General features: G+C 44.0%; 1 protein-coding gene across 1 annotated transcript; it reads right to left on the bottom strand.

Moving 5' to 3' along the window:
- Window positions 1–9,051: 9,051 nt before the first annotated feature.
- On the bottom strand, window positions 9,052–17,996 carry skida1 (SKI/DACH domain containing 1). The gene is made up of 2 exons (XM_030398059.1): window positions 17,913–17,996; window positions 9,052–14,999 (listed from the first exon to the last, which is right to left on the bottom strand). Exon 2 carries the CDS (start codon window positions 14,635–14,637, stop codon window positions 12,112–12,114), a length of 2,526 nt encoding a protein of 841 aa, XP_030253919.1. The 5' UTR covers window positions 14,638–14,999; window positions 17,913–17,996; the 3' UTR covers window positions 9,052–12,111.
- Window positions 17,997–18,867: the final 871 nt, after the last annotated feature.

Genomic DNA, 18,867 nt, shown 5'->3' with positions numbered 1-18,867 from the left:
CAGAGGACTTTTCTACTAATTGATCTATTATTTAGTTCATTCATCTTTGATCTCAGCAGACACCACTTTCAGAACAGTGAGCCACACAGAAGCTCGGATACTTTTTTTTTTTTTCCAATCTATTAATGAATTTGATAAAGAAGTCGTACGCTGGAAGGTTTTCATGAAGAGAGTCTCTGGGAGCCTAAAATAAATACAGGACCCACAACCCCCTCTGACCAAACCTCACTCTGAAGCAATGGCACGGCCATTTTTTAAATAAAATCACGCGCAAACAACTGATAAAGATGTCCAGGTGTGGCCACGGATGTCCTCTTACCTCCTCCGTGGTCTCTATCTAAATATGAATTATCTGCGACCACAGGCTGTTCGTTTTATCAGCTCTGTGATGTCTTCAAAAAAAATGGACTCAGGCCAACGTTTTCTATTCGGAAGCGGACGAGAAAACGAGCTGCGTCATGTTGCCAAAACAGAAATGAAACAAGATAAGCAGCAGATTAGGCCGTCATGGCAGCGAGAGGCGAAGGGACGAGCCGAGCCTCAATAAAAAGCAAATGAATCATGTGGAAAAATAAAGTGTTTTAATCCAAGGAAGACTCAGGAGAGGGGAGAAGAGGCTGTTTAGAACCTTTCACAGAAATGAAGCAGCGTGTTTTGGCTTTATTCTTCTCTAATCTATTCACTTTTATGTATTTTAAATTTTACTCACATGTAAACTTTATATTTCAAGCAGCTGATTATTGTGGCTGTGCAGTAGTTTGAGTGTTTTTGTGTTAATCTGTAACACAGGACTTTCATCCTTCTGTCAAACATGAATAAGAAACGACTTATTGCAGATTTTGAATGAATTTAGTAAAGTAATGGACCCATATATAAAAAATATATATATAATGTCCTATGTCCCGTTAGTCAAAAGCCCTACGTCATCATGTGTCACCTTCTTTTTAAACAGGAGCTTAAACTGGAAACGTTATCTGCAAATGTATGGGCATGTTATTTGTAATTTTACAGCAAACAACAGCAGAATCTCAAACTGCCAAACTTTATTTCAATCCCCAGTCTATGTTTAAAATTAATATAACCTTTACAACAGGATCAGCCAAAGCTAAAGCTAAATAGGTGCCCCCATTTAAATAAAAGTCCATACCTGACACATGTTCTGCTTCAGCCTGTGCATTCATTATTGTGTGTTCTGTTCTTGCCCCATGTGCTCTTGAGGTACATAAACACAGAAATAAATGACATTTTCCACTGTGTGTAAGTCAATTAATGAGGCCGAACTCACAATTAAGACGTAGCCTAAGTTGTTATCCAATCAGCTGTCTTCAGGGACAAACGCTCCTGGGACCCGATGATGTTTTTTCTTTTTCTTTCTTTCTTTTTTTTTTTTTTAAACATAGGCCTACCTGATTCTTGTCTTTGTGCTGTTCAAGTCACTCAGTCGTTGCCTGGTCCTAAACTCCCTCTGCTCATTTACAAGCTGCTGGACCGAGAATCCAAACAGGAGGCCTGAAAAATTTTTCGAAGTTCAGGATAAACCAAATCGTCTGCAGAAAGGTCACATATTGATAAGTGACGATCTAGCAACGACCTAAAATTCACGAATGGATACTAACGAGAGGAAATGGCTGAGGTAATCGCGCAGACAGACAACAGAGCACGGATGGTTTGAAGGTCCTATTTGTAAGAAAAGCTGATTTTTGAGTCTCATTCCTAACTTCTCAGAAAACTGACGCTTTTTGCCTTCATCCCAAAACGTCAGTTTTTGACGATTTTAGAAACCCCGAGTGTCATTATTTGACGAGTTGGGAATAAGACTCAAAAATAAACTTAAAAATAAACAGCACCTTTAATGGGTCTATAAGAAAAACGCATATATTTGATTCTACAGCTTTAAAGCATGAAAAGCACCCTTATAATATAGCTCGCCTCTGTGCTTCAACGCGTAGCATAGAAGTTAAACATCCTTATCTTAAAACCTATTTGACGGACTCTGTCGCCCTTTCCTCTCCCCCGGGGGGAGGAGAGGGAGCTCTGCGGGCTCGTATTACCCTCCAAACAAGCCTCAATCAGGCCAAATTATTAAGGAGGATCCACTGTAACATGCAGATCTTATCAGAGCAGGATCACCAGGGTCTGACAGGAAGGGCCGGAGAGCAGAAAAAACACATCAGAAAACGCGTTTAACAGGATATTACATGACTGTTAATATCACAGGAAAGAAAGACATCAGATCAGCAGATTACAGGAACATCACGACGTTAAACAATATCAGTATTTTACGGCAAATGAAACATTCTGCTGATGCTGTATAAGGTTACAAAATAACCATAAACTGATAGCTCAAGGCAGTGCATGTTACCTAAAGGAATCGTGTTCCGTGGCACGAATTCTCAGTGTTTTCCGTGACAGCCCAGCACGACTTTAACATGGAGAATTCGTGTCTGTGTCCACGAACCCTAAAGATTTAAAGCACTACTTGAAAAACAGACTCTAACCTAAAACCAAAATCACGAGCTCTCCGTGCTCCTTAAGCAAAGGGAACTTTCTCTCACATGGAGTGTTTCATTCAGGCGGAGAAAACGTGTTGCACGCACGAAATATCCTGACAGTCGCTAGAAAGGTCAGAATTTGTGTCCATGACAGTCTCACCAGTTGCTGTGATGCTAAGATGGACAGAACTAACTTTAAAAAATAAAAAATAAAAATATATAAACATAACCGCCACATTTTAAATCTCTAGCACAGGATAAAGTGATAAATTTAATATGACCCTTGGTGCATTTATGGGCACTATAGAAATACCTTAATGATTTTTAAAGGGCACTTCTACCTATTTTTCATTCTAAGTTGAGCACACCTCAAATTGGGCCTAAATAAGCAGTTAGTTACAATGAGTCCCGAACTCACAGCTTTCCCCTTTGTCCCACATCCTGAACACTCAATATAAAGAAGCGGCTGGAAAAAAAGTTGGCTGAAACCTTATCTGGCAAAGGCCCAGACAGCCCCTTGAAAAAAAAAAAGTGTCCTATTATATTTCTCAACCACCCAATTTAAGAAACTTCACTTGAAGAGGAGAAGAAAGGAATCTCATCCAGCTCAAATGTGATTTTGAGGCATGGTGTCTCCTGCCTGCACACCCTGCAGCGAGGCAGCGGGCCACGTTTCTTCCCATCCGTCTGACGTTTGACGTGTAGCCCAGACTGAACAAGAAGGGCTGTAGGTGAGAATATCTGTCGACTTCAGTACTGACACAGTGATCAATAATCAACAAGCTGTGGCCTGAATACACGCAGGCCTCCGGTGGAAATCCAGCTCTCTTTCAGTCAGTCTTAAAGAAGGATTACGTCTTCTCCTGTGTGTGAATGTTGCAAATTAAATACATTTTTGATGTGTCAGTGTGGTTGCAGCGGTGGAGGAGGTCCTCTGATTGTGTGTGTGTGTGTGTGTGTGTGTGTGTGTGTTGGTAGCTTTTATCCCCAATCAAGCCTGGGCTCCTTGTCCTAACTCCCTGGTATGAGGGGTCAAAGGTCACCGCCGCTTGTGGCCAGTGTTCAAATCCCCCTATAGTGTGTAATGTTCTCAACATTATAAAGAGAACCAGTGTCCAGATATTAGTGTCCAGACCGTGGAACATTTTAATCAGCCAAAGTAAAGGATGATTGTCAACTAATTGTATAGCCCCATAGGACTGATTTATTCTTTTAATTTTAAACAGTAATGATGGTTTAATTCTTTGTAAATAGTTCTACAAGAGACCATTTTTTCACTCTTTTTAGCCCAATCACAAACTACTTTTTAATGGAAATTCCATTCCCCAGCACAGGTCAACCTTTAAATAAATGTGGCCCGCAAAATCAGTGAGATTAACCATTTTCGAGGTAATAGACTGTGAAATTTAAAGAGTTTCTCTGTACAAAAAATATGTAAAAATTGATTTGAAGGCATACCTTCAGATGCTAATAATGTGTCTTTTTCGCAAACAAGTTGTTTTATTGTAGCTTGCAACAAAGAAACCACTATGAGATTTTGTGTGTTCGTGTGTGTGTGTGTGTGTGGAGGAGGGTTCGGTTTGAAGAACGATCATATATTGATTTGACAAGAAAAACTTTTATTTTTAAAGGCCTTTAATCAACAGCAGTCCTCCCAATTCATATTTTCAGCGCGTTGTTTGATTTTTATTTATACATCAATGTGTTTTATCTGAAAGAAAGCAACAATATCAATTGATAATAATGAAGAGAGAGTGATAATCATAATCATGATGTTAATAGCCTGACATGTTCGGGACGGTTGTTGAAACATGCTCACACCCGGCACATGTTCAGTCATTCATGTAATGGGATTAGGCAGTTTTTGTTTTTTTTTGTTGTTGTTGTTGTTTTTTTTTTTAAATGAACAACAGGAATTTCAAAGTTGAGCTTTGTTTATCTAAAGTGTCAGTCACCACCAAGAAAACAACAACAACACACAAACATACGTTTGGGGTTACATTTTGTCTTGTTTGGTTAGTTAGGCTGCATGTCTTCATCTACACTTTTGCTTCCAACTGAAAACTAGCCTTCATTTCTTCTGTGCCACAAAACAACACCGACCTGAGTAGTGTATGGTGTTAAGTTAAAGGGGCACTATGTAGTTTTGGGAAGGAAATTCAAATTCAAACAATATTAATAAGGTGATAATCCAAACTCAGATTTTTTTTTTTTTTTCTTAGCTGAACAAACAAGCTGTTCTTGGGGGAAATTTAGAGTCGGAACACTGAGGATTGAAAGGCGGCAGGGCCCGCCACATATAAGTAAAACAGTATGAAACTGTGTTGTCCTTTAAGGTCGGTTGTTTATTTAGTTTATTTAGTAAAGAAAACAAAGAGAGTTTATTTAGTTGTCTTTCTCTTCTGATTAAATCTCTTCCCCAAAAACTACACAGTGCACCTTTAAAGTGCATTTTCTCACCCTTTATAAACATCCCGTCGCATTAATATATAAGAGAGATGATCTCCAAACACTTTTGCATTTGAGAAATGTGTAGATAGTTTTAGATCTCTAAACCGATGAATAGTTCATAGATAAACCTCTTGTTGGAAGCCAAAGGCTGCATGAACACGACAGAGAACAGGGCAGCATGGCAGGATAACAGCCCTAATGAGCGGAGACTCGCGCTGGTCGCCTCTTACGCGTCCCTCGAACCACGGGGCTCGTTGATCACTGATTGAATTGTATGTTAAAAGTTGCTCCAGTCGCCATGCCCCTTTCAACATTAAGGCTACATCTGGCTCTCTCCTGTCCGCAGAAAAGCCTTTACAAATGGAGTTGAGCTCCATGACCGAGCAGAAGCCCTCTAGTGCTGGTTTTCCCCTTTCCTCCCCCCAACATGCAGTCCCTCTGGCCAGGGAAGTCCACCAGACATCAGCTCCCCGGGCTCCCCGTGTCTCCGCTCAACGTGCTCTCAGCTCTTTGGGGTCAGTTATTAACCAGAGAGCGTTTTAATTTGATTTACACATACAGGCTTGAAATACTCCAGCAAAAAGTAGCCTCACTAATTAGGTGATCAGACATTTTAGTCAGAGTTGCGCTTTAGTAGACTACATAATATTTACAATGATCACAATATAAACTATACTACTAGATAGTTCTAAAACAATTTGAATGCAGGTTACTAATATTTTTGTAAGGTTTGTTATGCTTTTCTGGTCATATTTTATATAATAATAACAATAATAGTAATAATATTACAACTCACAAGTCTCTAATGGCAATAGGCTACATTTTTTGTCAATAAATAAAAAAGATATAATGATGAATAAATGAAACAAATAATAATGAATGTAATCTATTTTGCTGTTTCCAAACCGATAAGGTTCTGCAAAGAATATTTCAATACTAAATTTTTTAAAAGTTGAATGCCTCATTTTGCAGAAAACGCATGTCAACCCCTCAGTGCAGCTAAAGCGCGATTAATCGAATAGTTTAAACTGCGGTGATAAACTAACCGACACCTTCACCGGTACTTTCAAACACAACATTCGGCGTCTGAATGTGATTTTCAGGGGGAAACGCTGCTGCAGCATCACAGCAGCGGCAGCAGCAGCAGTGTTGCTCCACTCTCCTCTCCACACAAGCCGCCGTCCCTCCCTCTGACCCCGGCTCTGTGCAGGGGGATGCCGGGTAAAAACCCAGCAGAGGCAGCGCTGTTTCCCACGGCTGCCTCCACCTCCTTCACGGTGAGCCACGATCGCGCCGATGGGAGGCTTTACTGGCGAGGAATAAACACGTCGTTAGTGGAAATCTGAATGCACATGTGGGGATGTTATTTTCGGGGATTGTTCCATGGATCTGATTTAAAAAAAAATAAAAAATAAAAAATAAAATAAATAAAGGGCTTCTCACTCCTACTTCTGCGTGACTTCGCTCTTACGTAATGGCAGCACGATTATATTAATATTATAATGCCATGAGCCGCTGACCTTTGCACTACTTATTCTGAATTCATGGAGATCTGAACTCTCAGGCGTGCTGATTGATTGCTTGTCACCACACTCTTAAAAGTGACACGCACACAGGCTACACATGGAGAAGTCTTTTATTAAGAGATTTTAAGCCGAATTTACATTAAACTTGGGGTGGAGATAAAAAAATAAAAAAAAGAAAAGAAGTAAAACTGTAAACTTTCACAGCTGTTGAAGCATGAACCTGCTTACAGCTCCTTCTCCAAGGGGTCAACATTTTAATACACAGCGGAGAGACATACAGTGTTTTATTGTGCCTTTAATCCAGCCTGTTTCTCAGATGTGTAGCTGGTTATAGGTTTTTGTTATAGTGAAAAGCACATGGGTCACACAGACGAGCGCTGATGGCTGAGTCCATTAGATTAAAACAGACTTCACTGGATGGGGAAAAGTTTGTTTTACACCTTAAACAGAAGCTCTCTGCCGCTTCAACTCCCCGTCGTGTTTCACTTAATTAAATGACAGAGCTTTTATTTTGAAATTACACAGTGAAATCCAAGAAGTCCCCCCTCTATGAACATATACGTCCGAGTAGGAGCTGGAAAGTCTCTGTCAGTGTTCAGAATGTATATAACAATTCATTTGAGTTATTCTGTTCGAGTATCCTGAACTTTTTTCTTGATTCTTGACAAACAAGGGAACTTCTGGGGCTTTATCTTAATTGTAATTTGCAAATGTTATGTCACCCTTTTTGAGTTTTTGGTTGGGCTCACAGATTTAATCACACACACCCAGAGAGCATGAAAGCTAAATCTTGTCATTGCGTTAGAAAAAATAAATAAATTGATTAAAAAAATCAACGCACACAATCACGCAAATCTATCTAAAACTCCCCCCTGAGCGCGTCCCACGCGTCGAAAGACTTGTTTTGCTTATCAATATATATATATTTTTTTTTACACCTAAAATATTATGAGCTCCCGAGTGACCTTGCGTGAAGGGCCGAGTGGCAGGCGAATGCTTCACAGCTCAGGGATTCAACATAAAAACGTCCTGACAGCTTTTATCGGTCTCCGTGTATTTAATTGTCTCAAAGATCAATGCAAAGTGCTGACCCTGACGCGGCATGTGTCTGTCAGCATTACGCACAACTTTGTCCCCCCAAAAACACGCAGTCAGATATCATTTTGAGCTCTTTACAAAACATGAACTTTCTTTCTTTCCCTTTTCCCTTTTTATCTTTTTCTTTTATATATTAAACCAAATTGCGCCAGAGGCATGCTTTGTCCCTTTTCCACGTATTCCTTCTATTGTTATTCTATAGAAGTTACAGTCTACTGGTTCCCAATCCGCACTGGAATTTAACCCTGAAACGCCAGCAGCAGTATAATGGCCTGTCTCTGCTCCTAGTATGGCCCCTGCAGGCTCCAGCAGCAGCAGCAGCCATGCTATGCCGGGGCCAGACAGCCTGCCAGCCCCGGCTCCCCTTATCAACCTCAGGGCTTTGGCCCGGACCATATACCGCAGAGTCCCATTAATCAGGGAAACATCACGTCAAACATGGCAGACTGAGCGAAGGGCAAGTCTGGTCAGAGCTTCTTATGGAGAAGTTACATGGTCCTGCGCTGCACAGTATTGTGAAAGTCGAATAGCCTGAGGCGAGTTGATTCCAAACAGCAGGTACATATACTTGTGAATTGTTTATTTTATTGTATTTCATCCCCTAATGTCCCGCATACTCCGGATTTACACACTACCCTGGCACATATAGCTGTAGCTGTGCTGCAGGACTTGTAGAAGGAAAGTAATGATGTTTTTCTTTATTCTCACAAAAGAGCCTATTGCAGGCTGCTGCAGGATTGTTTCACTGTTGTTCGTCCAGCTTACTGCAGCGTATTAAACCGGGTAGGCTCGCACCACCTCATGCGCAGTGGTTGGAAATGCTGCATGCGTAAATATCTGCGGTTTGCCTCTTGTTATTATTGCAGGCTCCGCAGGCCGACCACTTCTTCCGTCACACAGCCCTTAAATACACCGGGGAAGGGATTCCCCCGGTGCTGGAAGAGTTGAACAGAAGTGATGAGCACGCAGCCGGCTCTTTGTGGTGTATTCGCCATCAGTCATCATTAGTTCTATTGTTAGTTTAAACTGCCCACAATGTAGATAAGCGCTACTGTAGATCTATTTGGGCTCTTTAACTTTCATTTTGACACCTCCTCGCCTCAGGGACGAAACTCTTATCTCGTATTTAATTGCAGACTGGATATGTCTAATTTACCCTAAACGCCCTTTAAACATTTATGAAATTACTCGTGTTGCGGAGTAAATTGAAAAGCTGGAGACTCAGATTTAATGACAGAGCAGTGAAAGACATATCAAAGATGAAAAGCAGCAGCTGTGTTCCCAAAAGATTTTTTTTTTTTTTTTTTTTTAAGAAAAGCAAAGGGAAACCCCATAAACACAGTTAAAACAAATCTTTGTTTACATAACCCTCTCCCAACGCAAATCCCTGGCCAATTCCCCCATCATTAAATCCGTTTAACCCCCCTCTCCTCCAAAACAACACACGATTGTCCAACTGAAAAGAAAGAGAAGGAGTCTGATAATTACACTCAGTCGCGTTTTAATGAATGCTTCATAATTATAAAAAAGAAAGGGAAAGTGCTTCAAGATCCGCCGTTCAAGTTTCCATTTCGAGTGCAGTTGTCCTGTATAGATATTCACAACAACAACGACAAAAAAAATCCATGTACAAGAAAACCCCAGAAAAATTCACAAAAATAAATATTCAGTTTCATATAAACAACCAGTGACTTCAAATTCCATGTCAAAAACCTGACCTCAAGTATTGTATCAAAAAAGCGAAGTAAATGAGTGGATGAGGAGGGCAGGGGGGAGGAGGGGGAGGAGGAGGACGAATGGGGGGAGAGTGCACGCAGCCCCTGGCTGCAGCACGATGCAATTGTTTACATTGATAGCGTCACTGTCAGAGAGCTATTTGTCTTAACGGTGGAAAGGCCCTCCCAACAGGCCATTACCACCATCTCCGTCCCTCAGCCGCGCATTGTGAGTACTGCGTGAGAATAGGCTGGTGCGTCAGGGGGGCAAAACCCGCACTGCTCTGGGCGCAGGCTATTCCTCTTCTTCCTGTGCCGTGCAGCCCATGCTTTTGACATGCGGATTAAAGGTTGAAAGCTTCGCTCTCGCAACACAGCAACTTCCCCCCTCTCAAACCCTGTGCAACCCCCTCAGTTCTTCTTCTTCTTCTTCTTTTTTTTTTTTTTTTTACTGCTAGCCCGCTCGCTCATATGCCAGCTTGTGTCATGGCTTCAAAAACAAACAAACAAAAAAAAGACAAGAAAAAATAGCCAGCTGAACAGGCTGAGAATATAAGTTCAAGTTTGAATTGTCGCTTCCAGCCGCAGGAATAAGGCCCATGGTGAGTTTTTGGGGCTTCATGGCTGCAGGGTGGTGCTTTAATCACATGGCTAAACATCTACCATATGTGTCCACACCGTGTTAGGCAGAGTGAAACTCACTTTTTACACATTTCATTCCTTTTTTTTTTTTTTTTTTTTTTTTACTTTTTTTTTTTTTTTTACAATCACCCATTAAATAGTTTCTACAATCCTCTGAATGAATGCACCCCTTTGCTGTGCTTGTGAGGGGGCTGACATCATTCACGGGCTTTGGGTTTGTTGTGATCTGGCTCGCCATAAGCTGGGCCTCTCTTTGTCGCGGACAGAAAAGCCTGCCAATTAGCAGAGCACGTCCTGCACTGCCATTAAAAAACATCTACACATTTTTACCTAAAAATACCTACATGTGGGTGCAGCCTCGACCGCTTGACTCACTCCTGTTTAAAAAAAAAAAAAAGAAAAAGAAAGAAACAAAAAAAAGAAAGAAAGAAAAAAGGTGTGTCCACTGGAGAAGCTGAGTGAAACAGGTCTGGGGGGCGGGGGGGGGGGCACTACATTCACTGAGCGGCCATATTCAGAAGGTGGTGACAAAAAGAAACATTTAAAAAAAATAAAAAATAAAAAAATGATTGTATTCTGGGTGTCTCAGAGAGGAACAGTGCCAATAATTAGAAATAATTGGCGTTTTTTCCCAACTAAAAATAGAATAATGAACAGCAGTGGCTTCTCGGAAATCAGCATATTATTACATTACAGGAAACCAGGAAATGGCATAGGAAAACTCACGTATGGGTACATCCTAAATATTCAAATAAATGAATGGAGTTTGGTCTTTGTATCTACATCCAAATGCATCTTTAGCTGTTTTTTTTTTCTTTTTTTTTCTCTTTCTTTCTATCAGCATCACTCAGACATCATTTCACAAGCTAGGCAGAAACCCTAAAGCTGAAACTAGACCCCCACCAGTATCAAAGTGCAATGCATTTAAGCCTATCTCCTGTGCTTTGTCGCATTGTTTCTGAGCAGCCAGGGTAGCTACAAGGTGTTTTCACGCTGTTTTGGTGCTGTCTCTCCCCCTACGGTGACTCCTGAATCACATCCCAACCATATCCTCTCTTGGGCATTGTTACCATCTCTGTGATTTACATTACGTCCGTGCTTCCAAACGCACACACACACACAAAAAGCAGGCTGATCCTGGCACACATGTCGATGGCCAGAGTTGGATCGGGAGGGGACGTGAACAGGAGTCTATCCTGGGACTTAACGTGCTGAGAAGGTCTGAGCCTTATTCCTTTTTTTTTCATTTGATTGTCTGTACGTAAGGCCTGTGTTGTGTCTGGGCCTGCGTCTGTGCGCACTCACACAAACCAGGAAATACTCGGCAGAAATAAAAACAAGGCAGAAAACCAGATCACAAGGACTCTAGAAAAAACCCTTCAACCACCACGAATAAATTCCTGTCATATCTAATAAAGGCTTAACCGTGAGTATGTATAGATAGACATTAGTGAACCATTCCTTTTTTTCCCTCAATAATTCTCTGAAATTGAACACTTGGACACGTGAGCTTCTGAGGCCAAGCCTGACAGAAAGAAACAGCTTGGATATATATATATATATATATATATATATATATATATATATATATATATATACACACACACACACACACACACCAAGTGGCACAGAAGGGGAAACCCTGATTTTGTTTTTGTGATTTATACAAGGTCAAACTTGCTCTCAGTCTCATCTCAAGGATTTATGTTTGTTTTTCTTTTCTTTAACCCTTTTCCTCTCTTAGACAAAGCACAAACCACTGAAACCCTGGCACCATACAATCCAACAGGTCGAGCATAGAAAATCGAAGAAGAAGAAGAAAAAGTAATAAGGGAAAAACAAAATGAAAAAGTCAAGTAAACACAATTACGAGAACCTAACATATTGCTTAGGACTGATAGCTTATTTTTTAAGTTCTTGTAAGCATAAATCCAGGAGCGGTGTCTCACAGTCCTGTGTGCGTCTGAGGCTCCAAAAAGGGCGATCTCGTGGATTTCTTCCCCCCCTCGATCAAACTTCAAAACAAAGCGGAATGTAAACCCATTCATAGAAAGAAAAAAATAAAGAGGGAGAAAAAATAATAATAAACAGCGATAAAGTTAAGACTCTGGCTGTGATTAGGTTTCATATGGACACGCTGGGGGCTTTTTTCCCTCTTCTCTTTAAAAAAAAAAACAAAAAAACAGCTCAGTATTTCCTCGTTCTCTGAGCGTGTGGGGGAGGGAGAATCTGGCCGCCTGGCTGCCACCTCCACACGGGGTGGGACGGAGGGGGAGGCCCGGGGCCCCTCAGCGAGTTCAGGGAGTAAGCGGGGCACAAATCCCCGTCGCTGCCAACAACCAGCGATGGCGGGGATGGGAAATTTGCCATGAGGCTGAAAGGCGTTTTTGCAGGCGATGCTACAGTGCTGGCGGTGCTGCGTTTGCGTCTGCTCGGCAATTCCTCCGTGGATGCCTCCTCGCAGCCCGCGGAACGAGAAGAAGAAGAAGAAGCAGAAGACGAAGAGGAGGAAACTGAGGAAGAGGAAGAGGCAGCCTTGTTGACCCTGGGCACGTTTTGTTTTGTATGCACCCTGGAAACTCGGGATTTCTTACTCCCTAGCACCGGAGCCCTACAGTTTTTGTTCCTGTGCTCCCCCTCGTCGATACATGGGCTTTCCTGGCCGCTCCAGGGTTCCTGAGGACCACAGGGGGACCTGGGGACCACATCAGGGCTCCTTTCTGTGGCTTTAACCCCGCTGCTGCTGCTGAAACAGTCCCCTTGTTTGATGGCTCCGCTCTCTGCCTTGTCTCCTTTACATTTGACTACAGTGGCCTGGCTCTGGTATTCATATTCATCGCAGCTTTCCTCCACTTTAACTTTCACATTGTGGAGGTTGAAGGGTGGCGTCGTGGCTGTACTGTCGCTGTCCGGGTGGGGGGCGGCGGTCACGCAGGACTCCTCCGCCTCGGTCTTTATCTTTTTCACAGGAGTGGGTAGCTTTAGGCTGGCGGCTTTCGCCTCCCTCCTGCCGGCACATTTGGGGAGGTTGTCGTAGTCACACCTAGTGCTCAGTCCCGGGGGGCACTTGGTGGGGTAACCCGGTGTCCTGCGTGAGGGGTGAAAGGCCTTACTCCGGTTGGGCCCCGGTGAATAGGAGGCCAGCTCGTCCGCGGGGTCAGTCCCGTTTGGATCAGCCTCAAACGCCCTTTCTCTTTTGGACTCGGTGAAAAAGCTCTCCCCCACCAGAGCCGAGTTAAATTTCGTCGTCTGCAAAGGTCCCAGGTCCTTTCTAGTTTCACTGCATATAAATTCACATTTCTGACGCCTCTGCTGTCTGCTGTCCACTGTCTGTGAGGTGGCAACATGACCCAGTGTCCCGTCCTGCCTCCCTTGTTGCTGCTGGTTGTTGTAGTGGAACGTGGGCTGCAGGACCAAAGGTGCTTTACAAGTGGTGAGAGTTTTCGCGAGGGAGCCGACCCGGGCCCGTCGGAACCGGATGCTCTGGACCGAAACACGGCTAGACACGGAGCTGGAGTCGGACTGAGAGGAGCTCTCCTCCTCCTCTGAGCTGACCTCTGAACTTTCTGACTGCGTGTCATCTTCCTCGTCGGCCTCCTCCTCCTCTTCCTCCTCCTCCTCGGAGCTCCCCGAGTTGCTGGTGGTGGAGAGGCCGGAGCCGAAGTCCGAGTCCGGGTACGCCCGGTCCGAGTAGGTGCTGGACTCGGTGTCGCTGCTGTAACTCTCCGGGAAACCCTGCTCGTGGTGGTGATGGTGGTGGTGGTGGTGATGTTGGTGGTGGTGATGGTGGTGAGGTCTGGGGTCGAGATAGAAATCCGGACCGAGGTGGAAAGCACCGAAAGACGCGCCGGGGCCGCCGGCTGATTTGGGTTGAACGAGCAGCACCGGTGGTACTTGGTGCTGTGCGTGTCTGCTCCTGCTCCACGAGTGCCTCGCGCTGTCCCTGCCGCCGCCGCCGCCGCCCCCCTCGCGCCTCCTCTTCCTTTTGTGAAGTAGGTCGCCGGCTGAGCGCGAGAGCCTGGACTGAGCAGTTATGGCGGACTGAAGCACCACCGGCTGCCGGCTCACCGCGCTCCGGAAAAAAGAGTGCCTTTGGCTCAAAGTAACACGGTTCCCTGTTATTTTCGTTGTTTCATAGTTTTTAAAGTGTTTGTGACCGGACTTGGTCACCGAACGGTATTCCCGTCCGTGGGTTTTGTGGTAAATTTGAGGTAGTTTGGAGTCGGTAAGGCAAGGAGGCAGCTCTCTCCTCCTGCCCGTTTTGTTGTGAAGTGTGAGAGTCTCCGGGACGCCGTGCAAACTAAACCAAACTTTTTCCCTCCACAGCTCGGCGTCGGCACGGAGGAGCCCCGGCGACTCATCCTCAGCCCCGGGGGAACACGCCGCTTTCGCTTTCCTTTTGTTGGACTTCAACACCCGCTCCGTCTTGCAGGAGAAATACAGAGCCTCCACGTCCTCCCGCGATATGAGAGTGCATTTAGCGGCGTGGAACGCTATAGAGTTTATTGCTTTGAGCTTCCGCAGCTCCTCCAGGTCGCAGTGGTGCTTCTTCACCTTCAGGTGGTCCATGCGCTTGTGCACCGTGGTCCGAGGGATGTTCTTCAGCAGGTCGGTGAAGACCTGAGACAAAGCAAACATTTGCTTGCCTTTGATGAGCAGGTATCCCAGTCTCACCCCTTGCATTTCCTCAAAGCCACACTCCAGGTCTCCCATGTTTTATGTCTCCGCTCCAATGTATTAATCCATGTATTCACTCTCAGTATATTATGGATTTACCAGTGAATGGCATGGGGGTCGCGGGCTCAAGGCATCCTGCTCATACCTTTAATCCATCCACACCGCTGCTGCTGCTGCGTCATGAAAATGCAAACTTTGACATGCAGAGTTAAATGGAGCTGCCGGTGTCTAATGGGCTGAATGAGCCGACAGCAGCATCCACTCGTCGCCTCTTGCCCGGGTCCGGCATGGTGGAGGAATGCGACGGATGCGTCCACCAAGCCGGGGCTGCTGCTACCTGCCTCTGCCGGCTCCACTCCCCTCTGGACGGCAGCAGGACGAGGGGTAGGTGTACACCACTGCCTCAGCCAGAGGGATAAAATAGCGAGAAGAGAGAGAGAGAGAGAGGGAGAGGGAGAGGGAGGGAGGGAGGGAGAGGGAGTTGTGAGGGTGGAGGGGAGGGAGAAAGAGAGAGAGAGAGAGAGAGAGAGAGTCCGAGACAGAGAGAAACAGAATAAGAGCTAAAATGCAGCTGCTATTCTGGCTGCTGGTTGAGCCACAAATAAAATGACAGAGAGGGGAGGTGCGCCAGTCTGGAGACACCTTCATCAATTAATGCCCTCGGAGTCGACGCCCATTGGACGCTGCTGACAGGTGATGCAATAAAAATGGATATTCCATCCCCACCCCCTTCCACACCCTGCCATTACAATAGTTTACAATTGTGCCCACGGGCCCCGCTGTTTGAGTAAATAACGCAGTTATGACAAGTTCATATTTCAATAGCTGAATAAAAAGCAAAATCAGAGCCGTTGACTGGTGCGTGTGCACGAGCAGAAAAGGTAGCCAGAGCCTGCACGTTGTCATGATAAGACTAGAATGTATGAATGTATGTATGTATGTATGTATGCGCTTTTCCCCTTTCGGTCTGCATCAGAACGCATGCGGTGGTGGTGCTGTATGGAATCGATTCTATGCTGGTAAAATGACTCCACGCTCCGACTACTTTAGACGGTCTGATGTGTGTCAACGCAGCGCTGCTTAAACAAAGACATTTGCTTTTTACACTTGGAGAGCTGCTTTTCCTTTTCCTTCAGGCTGCTGCCCTGACCAAGGCTCAACTCATCTGCTTTTGTTGGCTCAATAGCTTTTCCTCCATACGCAGTTGACTATAGACTGACCTACTTATCCTACAGTATTTGTCCGGACTGTGTAGGCCTATGTCCATTTTGTCTGCCTATACCCTAATTAATCCACCGGTATTTCCGATGGTTTTTACACCTTTTCCCTTTACAGTTGTGTGTGTGTGTGTGTGTGTGTGTGTGTGTGTGTGAGAGAGAGAGAGAGAGAGAGTCGGTGTGTCTCTCTGTGTGTGAGTTATAATTTGACACGTGCTGTAAAGCAGGGTGCAACGCTGTTAATATATCGCGTATTTACGCAAGCAGAAAAAAAAGTTACGTTACGTCAAACTTAAGAATTTATATTCTCGTGAATTTAGTGGAGTCGTAACGCTAAACAGGCAAACCCCTGTTAAATTGTATCCCACTTCTCGCCCTGGTGAAAACAACGTACACAATGATTGGACGGACTAAAAGTGCAGAGTCAGGGTTGCTTTTACCACAGGATTTTCCTGACAATGTAAGCTGCAGCCAATTAAATAATACAATGAAGATCTCGCGTGAAAAACCCCCACCATTTTCACGTGGTATACTGAGCAGCAATTATAGAATATAAATAAGACATTACAAGATTATATTTATAGTAGGCTAGGAGCAACAAGTAGCTTTCTATATCATGGGGAAAAGGAACATAACGTTGTCACTTACATGCTTTTTTCCCTATGAATTATTTGTGTGTCATGCGTATGAATCTTTACACATTTTCACATTTTGTCTATGCGCATGTGCAAACTGAAACACTTCTCTCTGTATATATATATATATATATATATATATATATATATATATATATATATATATATATATATATAAATATATATAGTGCTATTCTTTTCACGGAGCATGCACACGCTGGCACGTACGCACACATACGAAGAAGGAAACACACACACGCACACAGTCTGAAAGACGCACGCGCACGCAGAGATGCGCACGGACTCCATAGAAAGCAGAGGCTGCAGCCACCACCCACAACGCTGTCCAAATAATGTGACTGCGCTGTATATTATGTAGGCTAATTGTGTGAATTACCGGTAGGCCTAATAAAGCTAGTTTGGACGCGCTATTGTGTTTCGACCCTGAGCCGCATTTTACCAATCCTCCCTGCGTTATGTTCCCTCTTTGTTATCTATAAAACACGTGAATCCCTTGTGGCCCGCTCTTCACCGGCAGCGCTGCGAGCGATGGGGCCAAACTCGAGACTGGGCATGCTCATCTTCTCAACGTTAAGCCCGTTTACTTATTTACAGATTATTGACTGTACGTTGAACAGCAGCGATGTTACCTCGGTGTTTCATCAAACAGCGTGTTTTAAACATGTAGGCGTTATTATTATAGATGCTCGTTAAATCTTTCAATGTGATTGGACCGTGTCCAGATGAGCCACGCAATGATGGACTGTGGCACATAATCTGTAACATGGTGGACTCGGACAACACCGAGATAAAGGAAACAGTGTGTGAATGGGCCCTAATGCAAAATGAATCAATTATGTGGGGATATGAATGTCTGTAGACTAGATTTTGACCACACACTGCGGTACCTGTGGCCCTAACACGCACGCATTTGAAGGATTAGGGTCATAGTGTTGCACCTTGAAACGTCAGGCTATTTATAGGGACTACGCTTTGTAGTGGACCAAAACTGTTTATCTCTCTGTACGGGTTAAGCCTTTTGCTTCCAAATGATGAGCTTACATTACATCCGCTGTGCGTATCGCGGCGCAGAATCGTGGAGATAATTAAATATTATAATTATAGCAGCCTCTAGTGAGAAAAATCCCCCCCCTACTAATGAAGTAGGTTATATTGTAGTCGATAAGACGAGTTACTTGTAGACGGCCGGGGTTAGCAGTTGAGACACCAGCAGAGATCATTGCGTATGTGTGTGCCTGAGTGTGCGTGTGTGTGAATCTCGTCTCTGTCTTACATGCTTCCCAATCACTTCACAATCAGTTAACTCCAGTTTAACTGTTGGGTCACCCACGGGTCACCTGACCTGCATTCTCATCGCTTTAAATACAAAGAGCTGCTGAGCTGTCCTCGCGCTGGGTTGCAGCAAAAAAATAAAAATAAAAACTCGCGTTTCACGTACTGATTCCGTATGACAGCATTAATACACGGGGCATGTGGAGTTTTCACGGATGCAGCAGAGTGAAGTGAGAGGAGGGGGCAGCAGCTTGTTGAGGTCCGGATCCCCGGGGAATAACTCCCAGAGCCCGCGGTGCACACCGTGCCCGGCCCAGGAGATGCAGAGAGGAAGAGACAGTCGAGGCTTGTCTCATCTCACTCCCTGACCACTGCACCTTCTGAGAGTCTGAGTTTCTTCTTTGGTCGACCCAGTGCTTGTTCATTCTTTTACCCGGATCACACAGTGTAGCCGAGGGTTTCCACTGGAGACAGACGAGTTAGACCAAATGTGAACAAACCAGTTATATTCTATTGACCTAAATCGGTCCACATCCAAACTGACCTGTTTCTTTGCGTAGTCGTCCTGTTACACAAATACACAATACTGAGATTACACACAGCTGTTTGACGTTTGTAACGTTACTGCAGTGGAGATCTATAAACAGTTTCTCAACCCTTTTTTTCCCTCAGTGTTGTCACGGGTCTCTTTTGACCAACAGCTTTCAAACTCAAAATATATTAAATGACTTTAAGGAATGAGCGTACTGACGCAGTCTTAACACTCACATTGTATTTGCATGATGATCTGAGAATTTTCAAACATTTTTATTTTATTATCATTATTATTAAATTCCTGGAACATGAGCAATTTAAAAAAAGCATGTCAGAATAAAATTCCGGCTTCAATAAATAATTAAATAAATAAATAAATAAAATACTTAAACTGTCTTACCTGCGAAAACATCTGCCGGTGAAGTTCCTCATTCATCGCTGCTGTGGACATTTAAGCACCCCATGCTGGCCGCATGATCACTGTTTATGAACCAGAGCTCTAGTGTTATCCCAAGATCTGAATTGAGGGCCATCTAAAGACAATAATATAATATTGTCATAATTACTGAATAACAATAAACCTTGTG

This window comes from Sparus aurata, chromosome 19, assembly GCF_900880675.1.
Source record: "Sparus aurata chromosome 19, fSpaAur1.1, whole genome shotgun sequence".
NCBI classification, from domain to species: domain Eukaryota; kingdom Metazoa; phylum Chordata; class Actinopteri; order Spariformes; family Sparidae; genus Sparus; species Sparus aurata.
This window is presented reverse-complemented; position numbering and strand designations above follow the sequence as displayed.